The sequence below is a fragment of the Neophocaena asiaeorientalis genome, unplaced genomic scaffold (assembly GCF_003031525.2).
Source record: "Neophocaena asiaeorientalis asiaeorientalis breed wild unplaced genomic scaffold, Neophocaena_asiaeorientalis_V1.1 scaffold303, whole genome shotgun sequence".
NCBI lineage: Eukaryota > Metazoa > Chordata > Mammalia > Artiodactyla > Phocoenidae > Neophocaena > Neophocaena asiaeorientalis.
This window is the reverse complement of record NW_020174420.1, coordinates 1,675,890-1,699,222: the sequence shown is the minus strand read 5'-3', so window position 1 is coordinate 1,699,222 and position 23,333 is coordinate 1,675,890. Positions and strand designations below refer to the sequence as shown.

Genomic DNA, 23,333 nt, shown 5'->3' with positions numbered 1-23,333 from the left:
CCAGACCATTGGTCTCCCTATTTCTTAGCAGGTATTGAAATAGGGGGGATTGGCTCCAAGGAGCCCTTTGAGACCTGCAGGGCACCATGAAAGGGACTGCTTTAACTGATTAAGCTGTTGCAGGAAAGAGTGTCAGGGGAGAGAAGACGGTGGTGTCCCAGGTCTCAGGGCCTGGGACGGCTGCCACATGTGAGTTCTTGGCTTCTTGCAGGATAGAATTCAAGAGTGAGCCATAAAGTACAAGAAGTTTTATTCAGGGAGATACACACTCCACAGACAGAGTGTGAGCCATCTCAGAAGGTGAGAGGGGCCCCCCAGATCTGAAGTGGTTAGTTTTTATAGGCTGGGTAATTTCATAGGCTAATGAGTGGGAGGATTATTCCAACTATTTTGGGGAAGGGGTGGAGATTTCCAGGAACTGGGTCACCGCCCACTTTTTGGCCTTTTATGGTCGGCCTCGGAACTGTCATAGTGCCTGTGGATGTGTCATTTAGCGCGCTGATGTATTACAATGAGCGTATACTAAGGTTCAAGATCTAGCGGAAGTCGACTTGTCCACCTTCTTGGACTTAGTTGGTTCTAACCCGTTTATGTCGTGTCCTCAACAGCTATGTCATTCTTTTCAAGGTTGTGCCCGGCCCTCTTCCTGTCTCAAAGCTACCAGCCGGCCCTTCCTCTTCCATCTGTCCAGTCTCCCACCCTGCCGGTCACACTGGCCGGGTCTCCTGGGCAGGTGGAGAAGAAAAGGAAAGCTGCCTGGCTCCACCCCTTGCCCCCACACGTGACACTCTGAGTCATGGCTCTGGAACCCTAAAGGACCTTGCTCCTCCTGGCTCCCTGCCCTGCACAGACCCTCCTCCCCCAACTCACAGTGCTCTTCCTGCCCTTTCTCTCTGCCCAGGCTTTTAAGATCTACTTAACATCCCTCCTCCAGGAAGCCTCCCTGGGTGCTCCAGCCCATTCTAACCACCGTCTTCTCTGGCCTCCTCTTTGCACCTGGAGTCCACAATACTCACTGGACTCCCTGACCACCTCCCTGTGACTTCCTGGTGAAACCGAGCAGGACCATGTGGGGCTCCTGGGCACAAAAGTCTTTCTGTGTCTCACGTTTCTTGTTTGTAGGAAGTAGGCTTCGTTCGGCCTCCATGACCTTCGCTGAGTTCCAAAGGGCAATTTTAAATGGTTGCTAATCAGGGAAGGGAGGGGATGCAGAGACAAGGGAGGGGCAGTCAACAAACAGTAGTGCAGCCTTGGGGCAGGGTCCTGGTTCCCCCTCAAGGGATCTATATAACTGTATCTTTAAAACCACCTGACTCTGGATGATCTCTGGATTGAAGAAATGCAGGCCCTGCAGGTACCCTGATCCTTATCAGCAACCCATCCCCTTGACTATAAAGCTCCTCACAACGCCAGGAATTCCCTGGTGGTCCAGTGGTTAGGACTTTGCGCTTCCACTGCGGGGGCTGAGGGTTCAATCTCTGGTGGGGGAACTAAGACCCCCCCATGCCGCACAGCACGGCCAAAAAGCAAAACAAAACTCCTAACAACACCTCCCCATATCCCCCTGTCAGGACACACAGTTTTGTTTTAATATTTATTTATTTATTTGGCTGCACCGGGTCTTTGTTGAGGCATGCAGGATCTTCAGTTGAGGCATGCGAGCCCTTAGTTACAGCATGGGGGATCTAGTTCCCTGACCAGGGATCAAATCCGGGCCCCCTGCATTGGGAGCATGGAGTCTTAACCACTGGACAACCAGGGAAGTCTCAGGACACACAGTTTTCTGGGCATTAGCCCCCTGTGGCCCCCTTTGCCTGACAAAGCAATAAAGCTGTTCTCTTCTACTTCACCCAAACTCTGTCTCTGAGATTCAATTCCGTGCTGGTATACAGAGGCCGATTTTCGGTATCACTGGCTTATTGAACTCTCCAGCGGTTGACTCCTTGCCTCCCCAGCCCGTCTGGGAGACCCATGTCTGTCCTCCCCCAGGCCTGGCCAAACCCTGAATGAGGCACCTGGAAAGGCTCAGAAGCCAGTGCCCTGGTTGCCCCTCCCAGCTCCTCTCTCTCACCTCCCCACTCCTGAGTTTCAGTGAGGGTCCACCCTTAGGAGGGTCCAGAGAGAGTCAGGTTGGAGGGGAGCACACAAAGATAGAATTGTGCCACTGGGATGGATAAGTTGGGAAGTGGTTTGCAAGCCCTCAGGATTCTGGGAGGAAGGCACTCAGCCTGGAAGGAGAGTCTTTGGGGCATGTGGTAGGGAGTGGCCGAGCCAGTCAGGACAGCGGTGCCCTGAGCAAGTCTCCCAGCCTCTGATTTCCTCACACACTTTGTCTCCCGCAGCCTCCAGGTCCCTTCTCTCAGCTGGGATCTCCCTGGGGCCCTGACCAGTCCAAGACTCCAGCTGCCTGCATATACCCAAAGCAGAGACTTAGTGCTTGCTAAGGAAGTCCTAGCCAGGATCAGCTCCAGGAGCTGAGGATAAAGCTTCAGAGGTGTCTCTGCTGATTTCCCACCTCCTCCAGGGAACCCTCCTGGCAGAGGTCTGTCTGATCCTGGCACTGCCTCTGTGCTCATCTTGCCCCTGGTAACAGATGGTGCTGGAACAGGTGGTGACTTGCGCTGAGAAGAGTCTCTGCCCAGCCCCCACCAGCAGCTGTCTGCTCCAGCCTCTTCGCACCACAGGTCTGAGCATAAAGGGAGGCCCTACTCTAGGCAGGCACTAGTCTGGCCCCAGGCCTGGTTTGCCTCCTCTTTTCATCCTGAGGCTCTCATCAGCCCCCTCTCCCTGCAGACAGTCCCTCCAGACCCAAGGAGGGATTCTCACATGCAAGGGATCGAGGGTCGGTACCAAAACAGAGTTTCTCCTCATTTCCCAGGTTCTTCTGTGAGGCTCAAGAGTTTGCAGATAAGGATCCATGACTTTATAACCTTTATGTACATTGCATAGATTTTTGTACTAGTGAAATATTTAACTAAAAGGAAATACAGCAGCACTATTTACAATAGCCAAGACATGGAAGCAACAATAGTGTCCATCAACAGATGAATGGATAAAGAAGATGTGGTGTATATATACAATGGAATATTACTCAACCATGAAAAAGAAATAATGCCATTTGCAGCAACATGAATGGACATAGATACTATCATACAAAGTGAAGTAAGTCAGACAGAGATGACTTATATGATATCACTTATATGTGGAATCTTAAAAAAGGATACAAATGCACTTATTTACACAACGAAAACTGACTCACAGACATTGAAAACAAATTTATGGTTACCAAAAGGGAAAGGAGAGGGGGTAAATTAGGAGTTTGGGAATCAACAGATACACACCACTATATATAAAATAGATAAACAGCAAGGACCTACTGTATAGCACAAGGAACTATTTTAATACCTTGTAATAACCTATAATGGAAAAGAATCTGAAAATATATATGTGTGTGTGTGTGTGTGTGTGTGTGTGTGTGTGTGTGTATATAACTGAATCACTTTGCTGTAGAATCACCTGAAACCAGCACGACATTGTAAATCACCTATACTTCAATTAAAAAATATATAAGAGGGCTTCCCTGGTGGCACAGTGGTTAAGAATCCACCTGCCCATGCAGGGGACACGGGTTCGAGCCCTGGTCCTGGAAGATCCCACATGATGTGAAGCAACCAAGCCCGCGCACCACAAATACTGAGGCTGCGCTCTAGAGCCCGCAAGCCACAACCACTGAGCCCACACGCCACGACTACTGAAGCCCACGTGCCTAGAGCCCGTGCTCCACAACAAGAGAAGCCACCACAATGAGAAGCCCGCGCACCTAGACGAAGAGTAGCCCCCGTTCGCCACAAATAGGGAAAGCCCATGTGCAGCAATGAAGACCCAATGCAGCCAAAAATCAATGAATAAAATAATAAATTTAAAAAAATATATGTATATAACAACAAAAAAGAAATATACAATAGCCACACCATGGAATACTACTCAGCAACGAAAAGGAACTATGGGACATGCCACAGCTTGGATGAACCTCCTGGGAATTACGCTGCATGAGAAAAGGTTGCACACTGTCTGGTTCTATTTACATCCCCTTCTTGAAATGACAACATTTTGAAAATGGAGAACAAATTATTGGTTGCCAGGAGTCAGGGGCGGGGGTGGGGAGAGGGAGGGCAGGTATCCAAGGGTGACTTGAGGCATCCTTTGCAGATGGAACTGTTCTGTCTCATGACTGAGGTGGTAGATACACGAACCTATACATGTGATAAAACTGCAGAACTAAACACACACAAATACTTGTGAAAACGGGTACAGGTGAAATAGGAGAAATTGGAAAGACTGATGGATGGAATCTGTCAACATGTGGGTTGTGATATTGTACTATAGTTGTGCCAGATGTTACCTTTGAGGGAAAATGGGACCTCTCTGCAGTATTCCTTACAACTTCATGTGAATCTACAATTATCTCAATAAAAACAATTATTTATTTATTAAAAAAGAATCAATTTTATAAAAGGGGAGCTCTGGTTTCCTCACACTTGCTAAGGGGCAAGACAGGAGCCTGGGAGAGTTGAGGCTCCTCCTCTACATGTCTGTCCAACCTCCCTTGCAGGGGGACCTCTTCCAGAGGAGGATTCTGGGAGAATCCGGCCTCCGTTCTGGTCCACATAACCCACCCCACCTTGAGTCTTTGGGCCCTCTTTCTTAGGACATAGACTGTTAGTAGCTCAGAAAGTTCTGTGTCCAGGGCTCCAGCTAGGCACCAAAAACAAATCCTGATAAAGGAGCGGGACAGGCTGGGGAGGAGAAGTTGGTGAAACTTACGCCACTGGCTTTACATGTGACAGACTTCCTAGAGGAGGTTCAGCTCACAGCCCTCCCTCCACACACACTTATTTCTGGCATTCCCGTTGTACTACAGTGTCGGGAGCAGTACCTGCTGCTACAGGGTCAAACGATGGAATTGGGAATTCTATGATTACTTAAGTACCAGTGGCCTAACCCATCATGATCAAAAGCTTGTACCAACTGCCCCTAATCCATGGAGAACTGGGGAAGTCTGGTAGAGTGGAAAAAGCTTTGGAGTCAGAGAGAATTGAGTTCAAATCCCAGCTTGGCCCCTGACCTCTGGGAATTTCAGCCTCTATAAGATTTATCTTATAGGGTACTGTGCTGTGAGGGGATGTGACACTGCTTTTCTTCTTCTGTGACTCCTGGAGGCGGCAGACTGGAGGGAGTTCAGGAAGAGGGAACCATAATCTGCCCTGACACCTGCCAAGACTACAGGTTTCAAAAACGGCAGTGTGCACTGGGAAACTGGATGCTTCACAGGGCCGAGGGAATCGCAGGAGATGTCAGGAGACTGGATGCGAATAAGCAAAGGCCCGGATGGGAAAACCGCACCGTCTCAGCAGATGCCTGGAGCCGCCCCTCCTCACTGCTGCTGCAGCGCCTTTTACGCCTGGCCCTCAGACACAAACACGGGGAACCAAGAGGCGGACGAGTGTTCAATCTAAATTGAACCTGAAATGCCCGAGTTCCCCTGTAAGTGACTAGATTAAGAGCAGAGGGTTGAGACAGAAATTACTTTTAGTTGTGGGAAAATACTTAGTTGCATTTTTGCACCCCTGAGTCTGTGGTCTATAAAAAAATTGGACCCTGGGCTTCCCTGGTGGCGCAGTGGTTGGGAGTCCGCCTGCCAATGCAGGGGACGCGGGATCGTGCCCCGGTCCGGGAGGACCCCGCGTGATGCGGAGCGGCTGGGCCCGTGGGCCGTGGCCGCTGGGCCTGTGCGTCCGGAGCCTGTGCTCCGCAACGGGAGAGGCCACAACAGCGAGAGGCCCAAGTACCGAAAAAAAAAAAAAAAATTGGACCCATTACACAAGACACGCTTTCGTATACGTACTTCTGCACTGATATACACAGACCACCGACATTCTCACACATGACAAACATCTATCCAGTGTGTGCTTGTAAATGTTTAACAGTCAGATTTCTGGGAAATAAAAATAACAACAACGTGATTGGTACCAGTTGCTGATTTCTGTGGTATAAGTACTCACACCGTGGTAAGTTAGAGCTACCAATACCATACCACTGAACAGAAGTTAGAAAGATGTGCACAATTAGCTCTCTGTGAGCTAGTGCAGGCCAGCTCCAGCACAAGCTGCAAAGTTACACTTGTACATCTGTGCATCCGCTCAAAGGTGCCTAGATATGCAGGTTGCTTAGGTTCCTTTAAGAGTTGAAATGCTGGTACTTCCCGGGTGGCTCAGTGGTTGGGAATCCGCCTCCCAATGCAGGGGACACGGGTTTGAGCCCCGGTCCGGGAGGATCCCACCTGCCACGGAGCAACTAAGCCCGTGCGCCACAACTACTGAGCCTGCGTGCCACAACTACTGAAGCCAGCCCACCTAGAGCCTGTGCTCTGCTACAAGGGAAACCACAGCACTGAGAAGTCGGAGCACCACAACGAAGAGTAGCCAAGTGGCCCCCGTTCGCAGCGACCAGAGAGAGCCCGCGAACAGCAACGAAGACCCAATGTGGCCAAAAATTTAAAAATTTATAAAAAAAAGAATTGAAATGCTAATTCTAATTCTGTACATACACTAGTAAAAAAGTGCATAAAGATATTATCTCAGGGTCCTCCCTGGCGATCCAGTTGTAAGACTCCACGCTTCCACTGCAGGGGCACGGGTTCCATCCCTGGTTGGGGAACTAAGATCCCACATGCCTCCAGGGGTGGCCAAAAAAAAAAAAAAAAAAGATATTATCTCAAATCATGCACTTGTAGACACGTGTAGTCACTTAGAAACATATACAAAGACAAGTTCAAATATATAAATAAATGTACACACATCTACATATAGATGACACAAGCCAAAACGTGCATATAAACACATACATAAACACCCACATGCCCAGTAAGAGGGAGAAAACCAACAGGATTTTCTGGGGTAGCTGCCTTGGCCCAAAGCCCCCCTTTCAGAACCACTTCAGGTCAAGGCAGAGGAGACTTGAAGGGCAGACTGTGTATGGCCAGGTATCCACACCTGCTTCTGTGTGCACCCCGCCCCTTCTGGATTGTTCCTGGGGGAACTGCAGGTCTGGAAGAGCTCTTGCCTTACATCAACCAACCTCAGAGTTCCACCTCCACGCTTAGCAAGGCAGCCCCTCACCCCTCTCTCTTTTTTACTGTAAGAAAGCCAACTCCAGCCTCTGTCCCTGCCCTCATCCTAGATCAACAGAGGACGAGGTCAGTATGATCCGCACCCCAACTTCAATCCCTTCCCATGACCTCTGCCCTGTCCCTTATCACTTCCTTGTTCACCTCTTGCCTGGGCCATTGCCCCAGCCTTCTAAATGTCTCCCTGCTCCAGGCTCTTCCCTCCCAGTTGTCCTGCTACAAGGAACCTGCCAGATTAATTATCCTAAAGTGCGGTGCTGAGGTCACACATGTACTGGCAATCTCCCAATGCAGGACAGATTAGGGCTAGATCCCTTTGAGGCCCCCTGACCACTTGTCCAGCTCCCACTTCCCCGATTCGCAGTTTCATTTCTATTTTCTCCAAACGTCTTTCTCTTCCCCAGTCTGTCCTGCAAATTGTCTCTGCCGTAGAATCTGCTTGCTTCCTTCTTTAGTTCACAGTAGCATTTACTAGCTCTCATGTTTGTGGTAGAGTGCTTTATAGTTTATAAGTACTCTCAATACCATTCATGGACCTCCTATCTTGTGCCTGATAGTGAGGTTAGCCCTGGAAATACAGCGCTGAGTAAAAACAGATGTGGTTGTGCTTTCATGAACCAAGTCAACACAACCTGTTGAGGACCTTGGGTCACCAAATCCTCTGTCCCAAAATCGTTAAGTGGATTTGGGAGGGGAGATATTTTCCCCTCCTGTCCCTCTTACCTGACCCCTCCATCCCCCAGGAAATAGGGCCTCTCTGGAGTCATGGGGACAAACTAGAGAAGACAGAAAATGAAACTGTGGCTTGCAGATACTTAGAGGACTTCACCAACCTCGTGAGTTTCACAGGAGCAGCTGTCAGGATGCTGCAAGTCCAGTACAAAGGGGCATTAAACTTTTACAAGCTATACGGTGGTGAACACTTGTCTGCCTTGCAATATCTTTATTTCTTTCCCATTACGGGAACTACCCACACACCTTTTAAGCAACATCTCTTATTTGTGTGAACCTAGGCTAATAACTTGGATCTCAGAGTTTCCTCACTTGTAATATGTGGTTAGAAATCTGATATTTTCATGGGGTCGTTAGAATGATCAAATGAGATAAATGTACCTAAAAGAGCTTTATATAGAACTTTAATGTACAACACAAATGTACAGTCATTTATTCAATGCAGTTTTCTTCTTTCAATCAATCATAGTTCATAAACAGGCACTTAATGACTGAAAGATTCTGGCCCAGATGTCTAGGAGACAGGATATAAAATAGCACCGTGCGATAGAAATGTGTGAGCCACGTGTATAATTTTAAAATTTCTAGTAACTGTATTAAAAAAGATAAAACAGACTGGCAAAATTGATTTTAATAATATATAATTTTAACCCACTGTCTCCAAAATAATATCATTTCAACATGTAACTTGTATAAAAGTTATTGGAGATATCTGACATTCTGTCTTGGTACGAAATCTTTGCCATCCTGTAGTTTACAATCACAGTGCATCTCATTTTGGACCAGCCACATTTCAAGTGCTTGATAGTCACACGTGGCTACTGTGTTGGAGAGCAGACACTGATTAGTAATGCCAATAAAAATTAGTTAAGATCTATGTAGTACTTTACGGTTTTCAAAACTCTTTTGATGGTTAAATCCTGTGTTAGCCTGTGTAGGTGGCTGTTTATCATCTCCATTTTGTAGAGGAGAAGCAGCAGCAATTATGTGTAATTCACCCAAGGTCATCCACTAGTAAATGGTGAAAATTCTTATCTTCACAACTTTCTCTTTTGCTTCCTTTTCTAACGAGAAATACAAAGGGAAACTTTAATATTGTCGTACACATAGATCCCAAGACTCATTGCACTAGTGCATGGAAAGGTACAGCCTTTTCAAAATCCACCTACATCTCCTTTCCTTCAAAAATCCTTCCTGTTTTGGGACTTCCCTGGTGGTGCAGTGGATGGGGCTCCACGCTCCCAGTGAAGGGGGCCCAAGCTCGATCCCCGGTCAGGGAACTAGATCCCACATGCTGCTGCGGCTGAGAGTTAACATGCCACAACTAAGGATCCTGAGAGCTGCAGCTAGGGAGCCCACGTGCCTCAACTAAGGAGCCGGCGAGTTGCAACTAAGGAGTCCACCTGCCGCAACTAAGGAGTCCACCTGCCGCAACTAAGACCCAGTGCAACCAAATAAATAAATATTTTTTAAAAAAATCCTGCCAGTTTAATTTCACCAGAATCTATTACTTCCATTATTCTAAAAATATGTGCTTGTTGGATTAAGCACCTTCCAGGTCTGATGTGCTATGGATGTAAATGATACAGGTGGGCATTAAAAAAAAAAATCCTACTCCTCTCTCCAATATTGCCTATGACGCAGTGCTTTACTTTTTAATTATTCTTGGGGCTTAAACTGAAGAGTTTCAGTGTCCCAAATATGTAAGAACTGAAAAGAGTCCTCTCTTCTAGTTTAAAAAGTACATATACACCAAATGTTCACACCAAAGCATAACCAGACCCAGCTGGCTATCAGGGGAAGAGGCTCCTAGTGCAGCGTTTCTCTTTAAGAAGATGGCAGTCCCATCCACTGCGCCACCAGGGAAGTCCCCAAACTGGCAGTTTTGAAGGAAAGGAGATATAGGTGGATTTTGAAAAGACTGTACCTTTCCATGCACTAGTGCAATGAGCCTTGGGATCTATGTGTACGACAATATTAAAGTTTCCCTTTGTATTTCTCGTTAGAAAAGGAAGCAAAAGAGAAAGTTGTGAAGATAAGAATTTTCACCATTTACTAGTGGATGACCTTGGGTGAATTACACATAATTGCTGCTGCTTCTCCTCTACAAAATGGAGATGATACACAGCCACCTACACAGGCTAACACAGGATTTAACTATTAAAAGAGTTTTGAAAACCGTAAAGTACTACATAGATCTTAACTAATTTTTATTGGGCAGGTAGATGGGGGTGGGGAGTGGGGACAGGCCAGCTTGAGAATGGCCCTGCGAAGGACCCCTCCCTAGACTGATGTTCCAGAAGAGACACCAAGGGCAGCTGACTGTCCTTCTAGCACGAGTTGCTGCCCTATACGGGCCCAGAACCACCTAGAGGAGCCTGCAGAGGCACGCAGGAGCCCCAGCTTGACTCCCAGACCTGGCATCTTTCCCCTTTGTCCTCCCTTTCCCTGTCACGACCCCGTGTAAGGAAGGAGAGTGCAGTGGTGGCTGGAGGGCAACAAAAGGCTTGTAAAACCTGTCAACAAAAAAGTAATCAGTTGATCTAAGAAAGAAATGGAAAGTTTTATTCCAGCCAAATTTGAGGATTATAACCCAAGAAGAGCATCTCAGAAAGCTCTCAGCACTGTTCCACCTGTTAGAAGTCAAAGCACAGTAATACAAGTTTTTTGAGAAAGATGGCTGTACATTAAGTGATGTATTATTGACAGTTTACATAATCCAGATCTAAGTGCCATGTGACCCCTTATCAAGAAGGAATGTTATCTTTAAGGAGTTGTCTTACCGATGTTAGGAGAACGTTGCTCTTTATGATTAAGCTGGTAATTCTGCCGATGGAGGTTTTGTTTAGGGGAACCACTGACCGAAACCACCCACACTGGCCAGGCTCCAAAGTAACCATTTGCACAAGTAGTTTTATGGCAGGAGGTCCTGGTAAGGAACACGGAACTAACAAGCCACCACCAAACCAAAGAATTTGGTAAAGGTCAAAAAGAGACTCCATATTGTCCTATTGTCCCAATATGGACTCCAGTCCATATTGTCCTACCAAACTTCCAGAATCCTCCTCACTGGAATCCATCTTGGATGAGCGATGTGTGCACCACCACGAAGGACCCTGAGTCAGAATGATGGGCCAGAGACAACCTGGAAACCAATCCCATCACCATAAAACCCGAGACCACAAGCCACGTGGCAGAGCAGTCCTCCCGGGTTCCCTTACCCTCCTGCTCTCCACCTGGGTGCCCCTTCCCAATATAGTCTCTTGCTTTGTCAGCACGTGTGTCTCCTCGAACAATTCATTTCTGAGCGTTAGACAAGAGCCCACTCTCCGGCCCCGGAAGGGGTCCCCCTTCCTGCAAGGGTTTGGGGAGGCTTGGTCAATCCATAATGCAGATACACAATGCACAATAGGGGGGAGAGAGGAGGCCAAAGGGCAGATAAAACTTTTCATGTTTAAATTTTTGTCTTGCCATAAAATATGAATTTTATTTCACAAACTGTATCTGCTAGTTCGCCTGGCAGTCTACAGCCCCCAAATACCCTCTACAAAGAACCCAATTTTCTTTGGAAAGTAGTGAAAGCTGAACTCTTTCATCTCTAGGCTTACAAGGACAGCCTGGGGGGCTTTCTCCTTTCCCAGCCTGCTTCTGGTTACTCCTGGATACACATATTCACACAAGTCCAGTGTAAAGTCTTAGTGGGTGCTCGTGTGCCCACGGTGTGACTCTGCCATCGCCAGGCAGGTGTTGGGTTGAACAGTGCACTTTTTTAGGACTCCCAGTGGTCCCCTGGCTTCGTGCAGCTCCCCGATCCCACACCCCAGTGGGGGTCTGGCCAGGTGTACCTCACTGTCCTGTTTCACCCAGTCTACGTGGCTCCCAAGCATTGCGCACGCGCGAGGCGGAGCTGCCAGCAACTTCCGGGCACTGAGGGGAAAGCAGTGCAACGGGGCTAGGGGGTCCGGCCCAAACACCCCTTCCTGGCTCCTCCGCTTGGGATCCCGTATCCATCTCCAGAAGCAGGACTCAGGAGGCGGGGAGGCGATCTGCAGGAGCCGCTGAGGACCGCACTCACCCAGCCCGGTGCCATAGCCAGACCAGCAGCCCTGAGGCTTGGCGCGGGCCACAGTGCCACGCCTCGCGCATGCGCACTGGGAGTCGGCTGGACCGCACGGACGTTCACGTGACGCGGGGCGGTGCCCAGCGGGCTGGAGGGCCGGGATCGCCGACAGGAGGGAAGCAAACGACGGGATCCGCGGTGGCGGTAGCAGCAGTATGGCCGCGCTCTATGGGGGTGTAGAGGGGTGAGTGCGGTCCGGAGGAGGGAGTCCGGAAGGGGCGGCCTGGACCACTCTCTGGCCCGAGGGCGGGGCGGGAGGAAGGCCGTGGCCAGGTCGGCAGGCTGGTGACCTCCCACCTCAGTCAGGGTCCGGCCACTTTGGGCTTTTGGGCTGCGGGGTCTTGTGGAGGAGGAGTGTGTGCCCGCGCGACGGTGCCCTTGCGCGCGCGGTCGTGTGCTTTGCGGGCACTGTGTGCCACAGCCACACCCCGGGGGAGGTCCTTTGTGTTTAGCGGCGGAACCACAGCCCTTTCTCCCACGAAAGACCCACTCCACAGTGCTCCGCTGGAGAAGCTTCTTTTTTCCATTCCCGCTCCGGAGAGAGTTTTGCAGAACAGGTGTCAGGTGTGAAGTTGCTGGACTGGGGGTCGGGAGCGGGGGTGTGGTGGAATCCCGGACAGTGATCTTTGCCGGAAGGTATCTGGGACCTAAAGCTGGGGGAGACTGAAACCCCTCCATTCTTGGCACTCCAGGCTACTCACTCTAGATCCAGCCCTCTGTTATTCTTGCTTATTTCCTGTTCGGAAGCTTGTCTGCAGGACTTTTTGTAATAGCTCTTCCCCTCGGTGTGACTATGGGCAAGAGTTTTGCCCTGTCTGGGCTTCAGTTACCACGTGTGTGAAGTGATAAGAGGGATGAACCGAATGATCGCTAAGTCCCCTGCATGTGGGTGTGGGTCCCCTGGGTGTGTCAAATCAGGGCACAGTAGAGGGTCTGAGCTAGGGCACTTACTTTTGAATCTGACATCGCATTACTTCAGTGGCAGTCACATTTCACTGCTGACTCATGGACCCCAAAGTCTTTTTTTTCACATGCATTGTTATGATTGATCTCCCTTGCCCTGTATTTATTGCACTGTTTTTTTTAAAAAAAAAAAAAACTAGAGAAATTTGCGTTCAGCCCTGTTATATTCATGAGTAACATATGACCCATTTTTCCAGTTTGTCAAGAGGTTCTTTGGGACGATAATCTGCCACCTCATGCATTAACTACCCCTTGAAACTTCTTGTCATCTTTGAGTTTGATCAGCAGGTCTTCAGTGTCCTTTTGTGATATTCCTGAAAGTACTGATCAATAAAGAAACATACATCACACCACCACAGACCTCCCTCCAAACTACCATTTCTCCCAGTAATAAGCATTTGACCCTTTAGTTGCTTAAGCAGGTATTAACTCTTCCTGTCATCTGGCCAGCATTTCTCACAAGCGTGTCTCGAAAATCTTGGCAGCTGGAGCTGCTAAAGGCAGCCTTTAGCTATTGTGAGAGAAGCAGAGAGACGTGCCATTCTTTTTAGTCACGTTTACTGAGTGTCACCTGTGCCTGGAATGAGGGTAAATAAATGATCCAGAGCTTGACCCAGTGGAACTTGTAGTCTAGTGAGAGGCAGACAGGAAAACAGCTTAACGCACTTCTCATACAGAGGAGTCCATGGGGGCACTGACATGGCTGAACTAATGGAGCTATAGTGGTGGGCCACACATCGGAGGTTTCGAGGACGAGGTGATATATGAGTAGGGTCTTGCAGGATCAGTAGGATACCCTCAAGGGAAGCTGAGCAGGAGCTATGTTTTGGAAGTCCAAGAGCCCAGCAAACACCCAACCGCAGAGGAGGGTTTGGGAATGGTGACTGGGCTTGCTGAAGCTGTCCCCCTCACTCTGGGCTCTGCCTATGACAAGGACTGCACAAGTTGAGCTGTATCTGCAGGTTTTTCTGAGCAACACTGAGTGCCCCCTTGTGTTCTGTAGGGGAGGCACACGATCCAAGGTCCTTTTACTCTCAGAGGATGGGCAGATCCTGGCAGAAGCGGATGGACTCAGCACAAACCACTGGGTAAAGGCCACACTGAGGGGACCAGTGGGCTTGACTGTGGTTTCATTCTCTGTAACTCCTGTTAAGGTGGGGGCTGGGGGCTCACTCGGAAGCCTGTAGGGGCGACAGAGGTCATGCAGGCCTTTGTAACTCCTCCTTCCCTTGACTGGGGCCAGCTGATCGGGACAGACAAGTGTGTGGAGAGGATCAACGAGATGGTGAACAGGGCCAAACGGAAAGCAGGGGTGGATCCTCTTGTTCCTCTACGAAGCCTGGTGAGTCTGGGTAGAGTTTGGGAATTAGGTCACAGCAACACTGAGACAGCGAGTTTGAACTAGATGAGTCCGAAGGGAAAGGCCTTGAGGGCTTAGTCTCTGGTCTGGAAACTCACCTGATCACATCCACTCTTGTGGCTGCATTGTCACCTACAAGCCACAAGGATTGGAAGGGCACAGGGCTTTGGAGAGCCATGAGACCTCGGTTTGAATCCCAGCTTTGTCACTCAGCATCTGTGCTGTGTGACCCTAAGCAGGTTACTTACCTGCTCGAAGCCTCAGTTTCCTCGTTTGGAAAATACGGAAAACAGTAGCTACCTCAGAGTTGCTGGGGTGGTAAAATGGCATGATACATCCCAAAGTGGTTTGCACAGAGCCTGACCCATAAGGTCTGATTAAATGTTACCTGTTATTCCTGGCTCAGCTTTCTGCCGAGCTGCTGTAGCTCCGGCTACTTCCTGGACGTATCCTCAGGGAGATGTCCTGCAGGCACAGCCAAACCCCACGCATTCTGAACCAAGCTTACCTCTCCTCGACTGGCTCCTTTGCCTGATTTCTTCTGTTAAGGGCACTGTCGTCCTCCCCAGCTCCTGACCTGGCATTGTTGAATCCTTCGTCTTGGCAGGGCTCAGTCCAGGTTCTTCTTGCAGCCGCAGCCTTCGATGAGGCACTGTGTGTGGCCGAGGGAGGACTGGGGCTTCGTGAACAGGGTATGCCCAGTGGTAGCAAGCAGGGAGCAGATGTAGGAGGGGAGGGGGTCGAGAAAGGAGCTGGGTCTGGGGCGCTGCCTGCTCGTTCACCTCCCGCGTGGCCTAGGGCCTATCCCTGAGCGGTGGGGATCAGGAGGACGCGGTGAGGATCCTGATGGAGGAGCTGAGGGACCGATTTCCCTACCTGAGCGAAAGCTACTTAATCACCACTGACGCCGCCGGCTCCATCGCCACAGCTACGCCGGATGGTGAGGAGGTGGAGGGCGGGGTGAGGTTGAGAACCGGTTTCCCTGGGGAAGCCCCTTAGATTTAGCTGGCAGAAGTTGATTAGTAAATACCTGGGAGGCAGCCTTCATTAGCTGAGGTTTGCCAGAGCAGGCACAGGACAGGAGGGAGGGCAGGAAGGGTGTCCTGATGGGAAGCAAGAAAGGAGTCCATGCAACACGAGACTCTGTTGCAGAGGAGGGAGCCCCTGGGCAGTGCAGCGACGAAGCTGGCTGGAGAAAGCAGCAAGTGCTGAAAAGCCGATGGGAGGAACTCTGTGACGGGAGTATAAGAAGTGATGGTATCGTGAGATTGGCATTTGAATCTCAGTTCCTGTTTTGCCAGCTATACCATCTTGGAGAAGTTATGGAACGCTCTGAGTTTCGATTTCCTTATCTATAAAATGGGGGTAATTGTATTCATAAGGTGGTCTAGGGTACTGAATGAGTATCACCGTGTGAATAGGGTCTGACACAATCCCTGGCGCACGGTAGGGACTCAGTAAAGCAGGTAGTCACTTGAAGGCTGGCTGGGCAAGGAGACCCAGACTCGTGTGCCTCTCTGTTCCCTAGAGAAGGGCACCATGTGATTGGAGTTTCTCTGAGACCCAGGCCCTCCACCTTCAGGCAGGAAACTAGCTGGGCTCGGTTTCCTCTACAAAACTGGGTGGTGATCCCTTTGCTTGGGGCCGGTTTCTGTCCTTTCTTTCCTCAGTCAGAAGCTATGCGCTCTGTGCAGGGCCTCGGCCGCACTGAGTCTCCTGTGCCCTCTCCCCAGGTGGGATCGTGCTCATCTCTGGGACAGGTTCCAACTGCAGGCTCATCAACCCCGATGGCTCTGACAGCGGCTGTGGTGGCTGGGGCCACATGATGGGAGATGAGGGCTCAGGTGAGCTCACGCCGACTGGGCCTGGCTCAGGGTCCTGGACCGTTCACTTCCTGCAGCTCCCCATCTTCCTCTCCCCTCCCCTCAGCCTGCTGACCCCCTGGGGCTCCCTGGGGAGAGCGCCTGACTCTGAGTCCAAGATAATGACTAAGAGATCTAGAGATGCAAATGCCGGACTACTGGCTGGCCGTGCTCTTCAGCAGTGGTTTGCACCCAGGACTCAGATTCATGCCTCCGCCTGATAGCCGTTGCCTACCCGTGTTGACTTTTGGAGTCCTTAGGAGGGAATTGACACTGTGAAGGTTAAGGCCATAGATGTCAGGAAGTGCCGTACCAGTCTGCTAGTGGGAAGGGGGTCTAGAAGCTCCTCCCACCATCACCTCTTCATAGGTAGCAGGTGGACATTTTCATAAGGGCCCTTAGGGTCCAGCTCCTGGCCGTGACTCTCGTGGTTTGGGTGGCAGCTGACTGACCTGGTCTTTACGTGGGGATGGGAGCTGGTGTGACGCAGCTTCACCTGTTCAGTCTTCCCCCTCCAGCTTTCCCTTACGTGGATCAGTCAGATATGGTTTAATTAGAGGACCCCAGGCTGGGAACTGGGGCACCTACTTCTCTGTAATACTCAACCCTGTGTAGGTATGAGTTTCCTTCCCTGTGAACTCGGGGAGATTGCCCCATCTTAGCCCTCTCTGCTCTCTGCAGCCTACTGGATCGCACACCAAGCAGTGAAAATAGTGTTTGACTCCATCGACAACCTAGAGGCGGCTCCGCATGACATTGGCTATGTCAAACAGGCCATGTTCAACTATTTCCAGGTACCTCCCCTGCCCCCGGTAACGTGCATACCTGGGATAGGGCAGCGGGAGACCGAGCAGGAGTGAATTCAGGAGAGGGACTGGGTGGGCCCGGGGAAGTCGGGGTGAATTGTTTGTCAGAGCTGGAGGATGGAGAAGTCGTCTGTGAGGACCGGATTCAGAATGAGGTGGGCATGCATTCCCCGCATGAGGAGAGGGTAGGTTGCGGACAGGCTGGACTTCATCCTTGGGCAGCTAGACTCTGCGGCGAGTTGAAGGCAGATGCCGTTTAGGCTGAAGTGAGAGGTGCGGGGTGAGATCAGGAGACAGTGCACACAGACACAGGGACAGCAGGTGAAGTCTGAACAGGTATGTTGGCCAGTGAGCTGCCTCTGGCTGTATGGGTCAGGGAGGAGAGCCTGTTAAAGAGGGGCAGGGAGAGTTCTTGGGAGGGTACAGCTTCCCACCCAGGGAGGGCATCAGGGATTGACTGCCCTCCTTGTCTGGGCTGTGCTCATTTGTAGCGGGTTAGGAAACAGCTGCCTTTAGCTGCACCAGAGGTGGAGGCCGAGAGAGGAGAAGGCAAGTAAGTTTATTTGAGAGACATCTCTCTGGCTGAGGGCCACTTAGGCGAGCTGACTCAGCAGATGGGTTCTGAACACCACTAATATGTCTACTGCTCCCTCTCTTATTGTTTAGTCATTAAGACATTAGAAAGATTAAATGACAAAGTACGTATGACATGCTTAATACGTTGCCACAGATGCTCAGATTTTAGCCCCCCACGCCCTCTTCCAGTTTAGTAACGTATTCTAGGGAATCTCTGGTTCTTGGGACCTTCAGAGGCGTTACAGGTGTGTAAGGTAGTTGAGGTAGAAGATGGACTTTATGTGGCGAAATAAGTGTGGGAGAAACAAATCAATTTTGACTTCTCAGAGCCTTTGATCTGCGTTGTGACTCTTAAGGGAGAGGTGCAATGAGCAGTAGTGGTTAGATTCCTTCGACCAAAGAAATCTTTTCAAGAGCACCTCAAGGAGCTGCAGAAGACTCTTTGGTGAGCGCAGGTCTGTGCTCTGTGTTGCGTCCAGGCTAACCTCTAAAGAGCAGTAGAGGCCATGCTGGGGAAAACAAATAACTTTTCTCAAATGAGAAATCTCAAATCCTTGTACTCTAGAGCTTAAACAAATATTATTCCAGCTTTTCAAACAGTAGAGACATCAGGAAGGCCAACTGGGTGGGCAGACTGGGAATTTTCCTTTGCTTCTGATGACTGTCTTGTGCCTTTTCTGTGTCTCTCAGGTGCCAGATCGGCTAGGAATCCTCACCCACCTGTATAGGGACTTTGATAAATGCAGGTTTGCTGGGTTTTGCCGGAAAGTTGCAGAAGGTACTGGAGATGGGGTAGGGTTTTATCTGACTTTGTTCTGCAAAGACCTCCCTAATTGGAGGGTGGAGCAGGGTTCAGATGGGGATTGGAAGCCAATTTCCCTTTGACCAAGTGCCGTCAGTTTTCTGCCACCGTGGGCCTTGGTACTGGTGAGCCTTGAGGTGGAGACAGAAGGACACGCAGGTTGTACTGCCAGTCGTTTTATATTACCTGTTTCTCTTCGTGACAGCTGTCACGGCTTGTGCAGGCTGTATGTCTATTTCTGAGAAATTTATGAAGCAGTTATCCTTTGGGCAGATCTATAACTTTCTTTTTTAACGAGTGATACCCAGAGGCCTAGGGAATCACGGAGCGGTTAGGCGTATTTGGTTGGGTTTCAGGAGGAGCTGAACCATAGGGCTTGTTCGTCTGCACGTTGCTTTTGCTCCAGTGTGCGGTCCATGTTCCCTTACTTTGGATTCCTGAAGCCTCAGGGCATTGTAGGGCCCTCTTAGCTCCTGCTGGTCTGAGGCCCTTTCAGAGCAGAGCTAGGAAGGGGCTGGGCTGACTAACAGCAGACTGTTGGAGGTGGGTGGGCAGCCCCGAGAGGAGTACCAGCCAGCTGTTCAAGTAGGGTCCTGGGTCCCCAGAGCAGAGAGACCTTCGGGGACAGACTGAATAACAGTGTAAGTTGGAGTACAGACCAGGTGCCAGTGTTTTCCCCAGCGGGGCTGCCCTTCTTGAGTGCCTGGAGTGAGCCACCTCTGTCCAGGACACCCTTCCTAGGGTGAAAGTAGCTGGTGGGGGCTGGTGGGTAAGGATGAGAGGCAGCTCTGGAGGCTGGCTTACCCACACGCCGTGAGGTGAGCATCTGTTCCTGGTTGAGACCTCTGCTAGCCATCGTACTCGCACTGCACTGTTGCTGCCCTGCGACAGAGAGAGAAAGAGAGTCGCTGAGGACCGGAGCCTCCCTGGGTATTCACCCACTCCATTCCTTCCTCCCTACGCCAGGTGCTCAGCAGGGAGATCCCCTTTCCCGTTACATCTTCAGGAAGGCTGGGGAGATGCTGGGCAGACACGTTGTGGCAGTGTTGCCTGAGATTGACCCGGTGAGTTGAAGGGGGGAAGTGGAGTCTGGGGAGCTGCTGGGCCAGACTCGGCCCTTTCCCATTAGAATGAGACTGTCCCACCAAACTGTAAACTGGATACGATTTTAAAGGAACTTAGGGTATGAGAAAAATTCTGCAGGAAGTCTATAACACAAAAAAGTTCTTTGGGTCAGTGCCCTCCCTCATCCGTGTTTATATATAGCAGATTGGCTTACTGTGGTATATGTACTGTCCCCTTTCTTTCAGTCCTGCTCCTGTCCATTTCCTTCCCTTCTCTTTTCTTCCTCTGTGTTGCTGCTTAACTCTTTTTTCCCTTCTGTTCTCTACCTTGCCTTTATGAATCTCTCTATTTTTCTCCCTTTTTTTTTCTTTTGAGTCCACCTTCTGGTTCTCAGCTAGAGGGAGAGTGACTGGGATAGGTTGGGCTAGTCTTAACGAACTTCCCCCTCTGGCACTGGAGAGGCTTGGTTGCCCCCAGTATCCATTTCTGCCCTCCTCCAGGTCTTGTTCCAAGGGGAGATTGGCCTCCCCATCCTGTGTGTGGGCTCTGTGTGGAAGAGCTGGGAGCTGCTGAAGGAAGGTGAGTATAGGATGGGAGGCAGATTGAGACAGGCAAGGGCAAAAGATGGGGCTGGAAAGGGGGTGGCCTGGGAAAACAGCCTGCCCTGGGGAGGACTTGGGACCCGGGCCCTGAGGCCTGGACAGGCAGGCCACAGATGTCTCAGACCAAGACCCTCATCCTTCACTCTTCCAGGGAGCCCTTTTACAATGTCCCATCCAGCTTCCTTGCACTCTTAGAAAGACATTCTCTTCCAAAGGATTTATTAAATAGGCACCACCTTTTAAAAATTAAAGACAAATCTGACTTGAAATCGGAGCTTCTGGCCAGCATGTGGTGACATCCCAGTCACCATAATCCTAGCTAGAAGGAAAGAAATGTGCCTTCTGCAACCTTGCAGCTTGTTTCAGGTGGCTGTGTGGTCTCCGTTAGATACTCTGAAGTAGTTCCAGGATCCCTGATGCTACCTAGGAACCCCCGGGAGGCATCGGGGGCTGGGGGCCTCGGGCTCCAGTGCCCCACAGCCGTTACTGGACTCACGCACCCTGGTGCAACCATCTGTTAGGGATTTGGCATGTGGGACCTCCACAGGATGCCTCAGGGCCTGGGCCTCTTCTTTCCCTCCCTCTGTCCCCACCTTCTCCCTGGTCTCTCACCTCCATCCTCTACGTTCTTTCCTCCAGGTTTCCTTTTGGCGCTGACCCAGGGCAGAGAGATCCAGGCTCAGAACTCCTTCTCCAGCTTCACCCTGTTGAAGCTACGGCACTCCTCTGCCCTGGGCGGGGCCAGCCTAGGGGCCAGGCACATCGGGCACCTCCTCCCCATGGACTACAGCGTCAATGCCATTGCCTTCTACTCCTACACCTTCTCCTAGGGGGCTGGCCCTGGCTCCACCCCCTCCAAGCCCAGTGGACATTGGGTGCTGGAAGGCAGGAGGCTTTTTCTCCTTTTCCTTTTCTTTTTTTTGAAAAAGAAACATACAGAAGAAAATAAACGCACTTTACCCACTCCCCAGTTGGATTGTGTTATCAAGTACGTTTGCCGTGTACATCCTCAGCTCACCTGCCAGCAGGTATCCCAGAGGGCTCAGAGATGGTTTTAGCCCAGGGTTTAAAGCCCCACCCCCAGATGCTTGGCCTGTGGTCTGCAATCTGCTCGCCACACGGTTAGGCAGATAACCTGTGTGCTGCCCCTGCCCACCACGTTAGATACTTACGCCATGTGGCTGCCAGTTAACCTGTGATCTCAGTTTTCTCCAGTCAAAGGTAAGGGTCAAGATAGCTGCCTGACCATTTTTAGTGGAACTAAGTGTTGTCCATGGAGAACATCACCAGCAATAACCTTAGCTATATCACACCCTCTCTTGATAGTCCCAGTAGGATTTAGGGGACAGGGTACAATTCTAATGTGGGAGAATTTTTACCTCACTGGATTTGGTACTTACAGGTGAACAGCACATTTTGCAGCTTTTCTGCATGAATGAGCTCTTAAGAAGTTGTGAGGATGGCTGATATCCAAGAAGGCCAACTAGACACAACTAGGCAGCCTACGTGTTCCTGGTGACTGCTGGCCTGGCTCTGGTTACAGGATGACACTGTTGTGTGGCAGCGGGAATGATGAACATCAGTGAGGAGCAGACATGATTTCCTGTCCTCTGGATACTGCAGTTTGATTGGTCAAGACAAGCCCAGAGCTTCCTGTTCCGCCCGTGCTGCTTGGCGAAGACTGAAGCCAGAGTCTCGATCCACAGTGGCTGCCTCTCCAGGTGTCTGGAGTGTAACCTGTTAGAGGCATGGGTCATGTCCTAAACGTCAGTTCTCAAACTGCTGTGCATCAGTTATTCACGAGCTTGTTTTAAACTCAGGTTTCTATTTTTTCCCCCGTCCATAAGGTGTCTGATTCATTAGGTCAAGGATGAGATGAGATGGGGGATTTTCATTTCTACCAAATACCTTGAGTAATTTCTGCTGCAGAGGTCCAGGATCTGCACTTGAGAGAGCTCTACCCAATAATTTTGGAGCTCTGATTAGGCTCTCAACGGGGTCTTGAATACTTGTTTCCCAAGTCAGATGACACTTCTTTCACTGTCTAGAACACAACGGTAGCGGCTCTTGTCCCATCAGCTCTGGCTCAACACAACAATAAGAACTCAAGACAAGTCCCTTCTGAAGGGACAGCCAGCCCTCTTCACATCTAGGTATGGCCCAGACCACTGGGGTCAGCTCTCAGCAAGTCACCAGTACATCATCAGCTAAAAAGCTTGCAAGGAGTCAGGGACACAGCAGAGTGCCTTTGCTCCATCTCAGTCCTGATAACGCTTACTGATGAGTGGTGAACTTTGGAGAAGTCTTTTCACATGATCTCAGGACCAGGATCAAGCAGTACTTCGGATTTATAATCTAAAACTATTGGTGAAGAGTTTAAAAAGAGATATTTATGGGCTTGTGGCACAGTGGTTGAGAGTCCGCCTGCCGATGCAGGGGACGCGAGTTCGTGCCCCGGTCCGGGAGGATCCCACATGCCGCGGAGCGGCTGGGCCCGTGAGTCGTGGCCGCTGAGCCTGCGCGTCCGGAGCCTGTGCTCTGCAACGGGAGAGGCCCTCGTACCACAAAAAAAAAAAAAAAAAAAAAGATATTTATGTTCTTCAGGGTACAGCCATCACTTCCTTACCATTGTCCAGGCTCTACTATTCCAGATGGACAGTGGAGGGCTTAGAGCACAGCTTGACTGACTTTCTAGTGCCAGCTCATAAGTATTCACTAAATATTAGTTGAAAAAATGAAGGCAATGTTAAACTGCACAAGGTCACTTTGTGTTTCTTTTTCCTTTGGTCAAAGGAGATGTGATGGGGTAGCTTATTCTCCAGTTAGGCTCTGTTACACAGAGGTTGCAGTGCAGGTCATAAGTGATTTTTGATGAGGTTCTCCCCCTTTAATTTTAAACTTATAATCTCCTTCACTAATAAGATATCAGGAGCAATTAATGGGATTCTGCACTGCCAAGGCATTAAATATGTATGTATTCATCTCATCTGAGCTTCTAACAGCCAAACAAGAGAGCTGGGAACAAGAACTGGACTTGAAGAGGCCGGCACTGCCTTCATCTACCTGTGTGATCTCGTGGACAGCACGGCCTCATCTGCGCCATCCATTCAGCAAATGTTCACTGAACGTCTTCTAGCTGTGATGCGTGCTCTAAAGATTTTTAATATAAGGATTAAAAATGAGTATACCGTTACACCTTATACCAACAGAAAGTTGGTACAAATTTATGGACTATACTGCTTACAATATCTGCACTTCT

The 23,333-nt window shown here is 50.0% G+C and overlaps 1 protein-coding gene across 5 annotated transcripts; it reads left to right on the top strand.

Moving 5' to 3' along the window:
- Positions 1–11,451: 11,451 nt before the first annotated feature.
- On the top strand, positions 11,452–21,044 carry NAGK (N-acetylglucosamine kinase). 5 transcript variants are annotated; one of them, XM_024756386.1, is made up of 11 exons: positions 11,454–12,222; positions 14,005–14,089; positions 14,245–14,343; positions 15,160–15,301; positions 15,514–15,681; positions 16,095–16,205; positions 16,905–17,017; positions 18,296–18,397; positions 19,374–19,471; positions 19,973–20,051; positions 20,714–20,853. In XM_024756386.1, exons 1-10 carry the CDS (start codon positions 12,194–12,196, stop codon positions 20,043–20,045), a joined length of 1,020 nt encoding a protein of 339 aa, XP_024612154.1. In that variant the 5' UTR covers positions 11,454–12,193; the 3' UTR covers positions 20,046–20,051; positions 20,714–20,853. The 5 variants fall into 5 exon arrangements, with proteins under 5 accessions (XP_024612155.1, XP_024612154.1, XP_024612150.1 ...); XM_024756382.1 differs by having other exon boundaries at positions 11,472–12,222; positions 18,296–18,383; positions 20,714–21,044; XM_024756383.1 differs by having other exon boundaries at positions 11,476–12,222; positions 15,514–15,618; positions 18,296–18,383; positions 20,714–21,044.
- Positions 21,045–23,333: the final 2,289 nt, after the last annotated feature.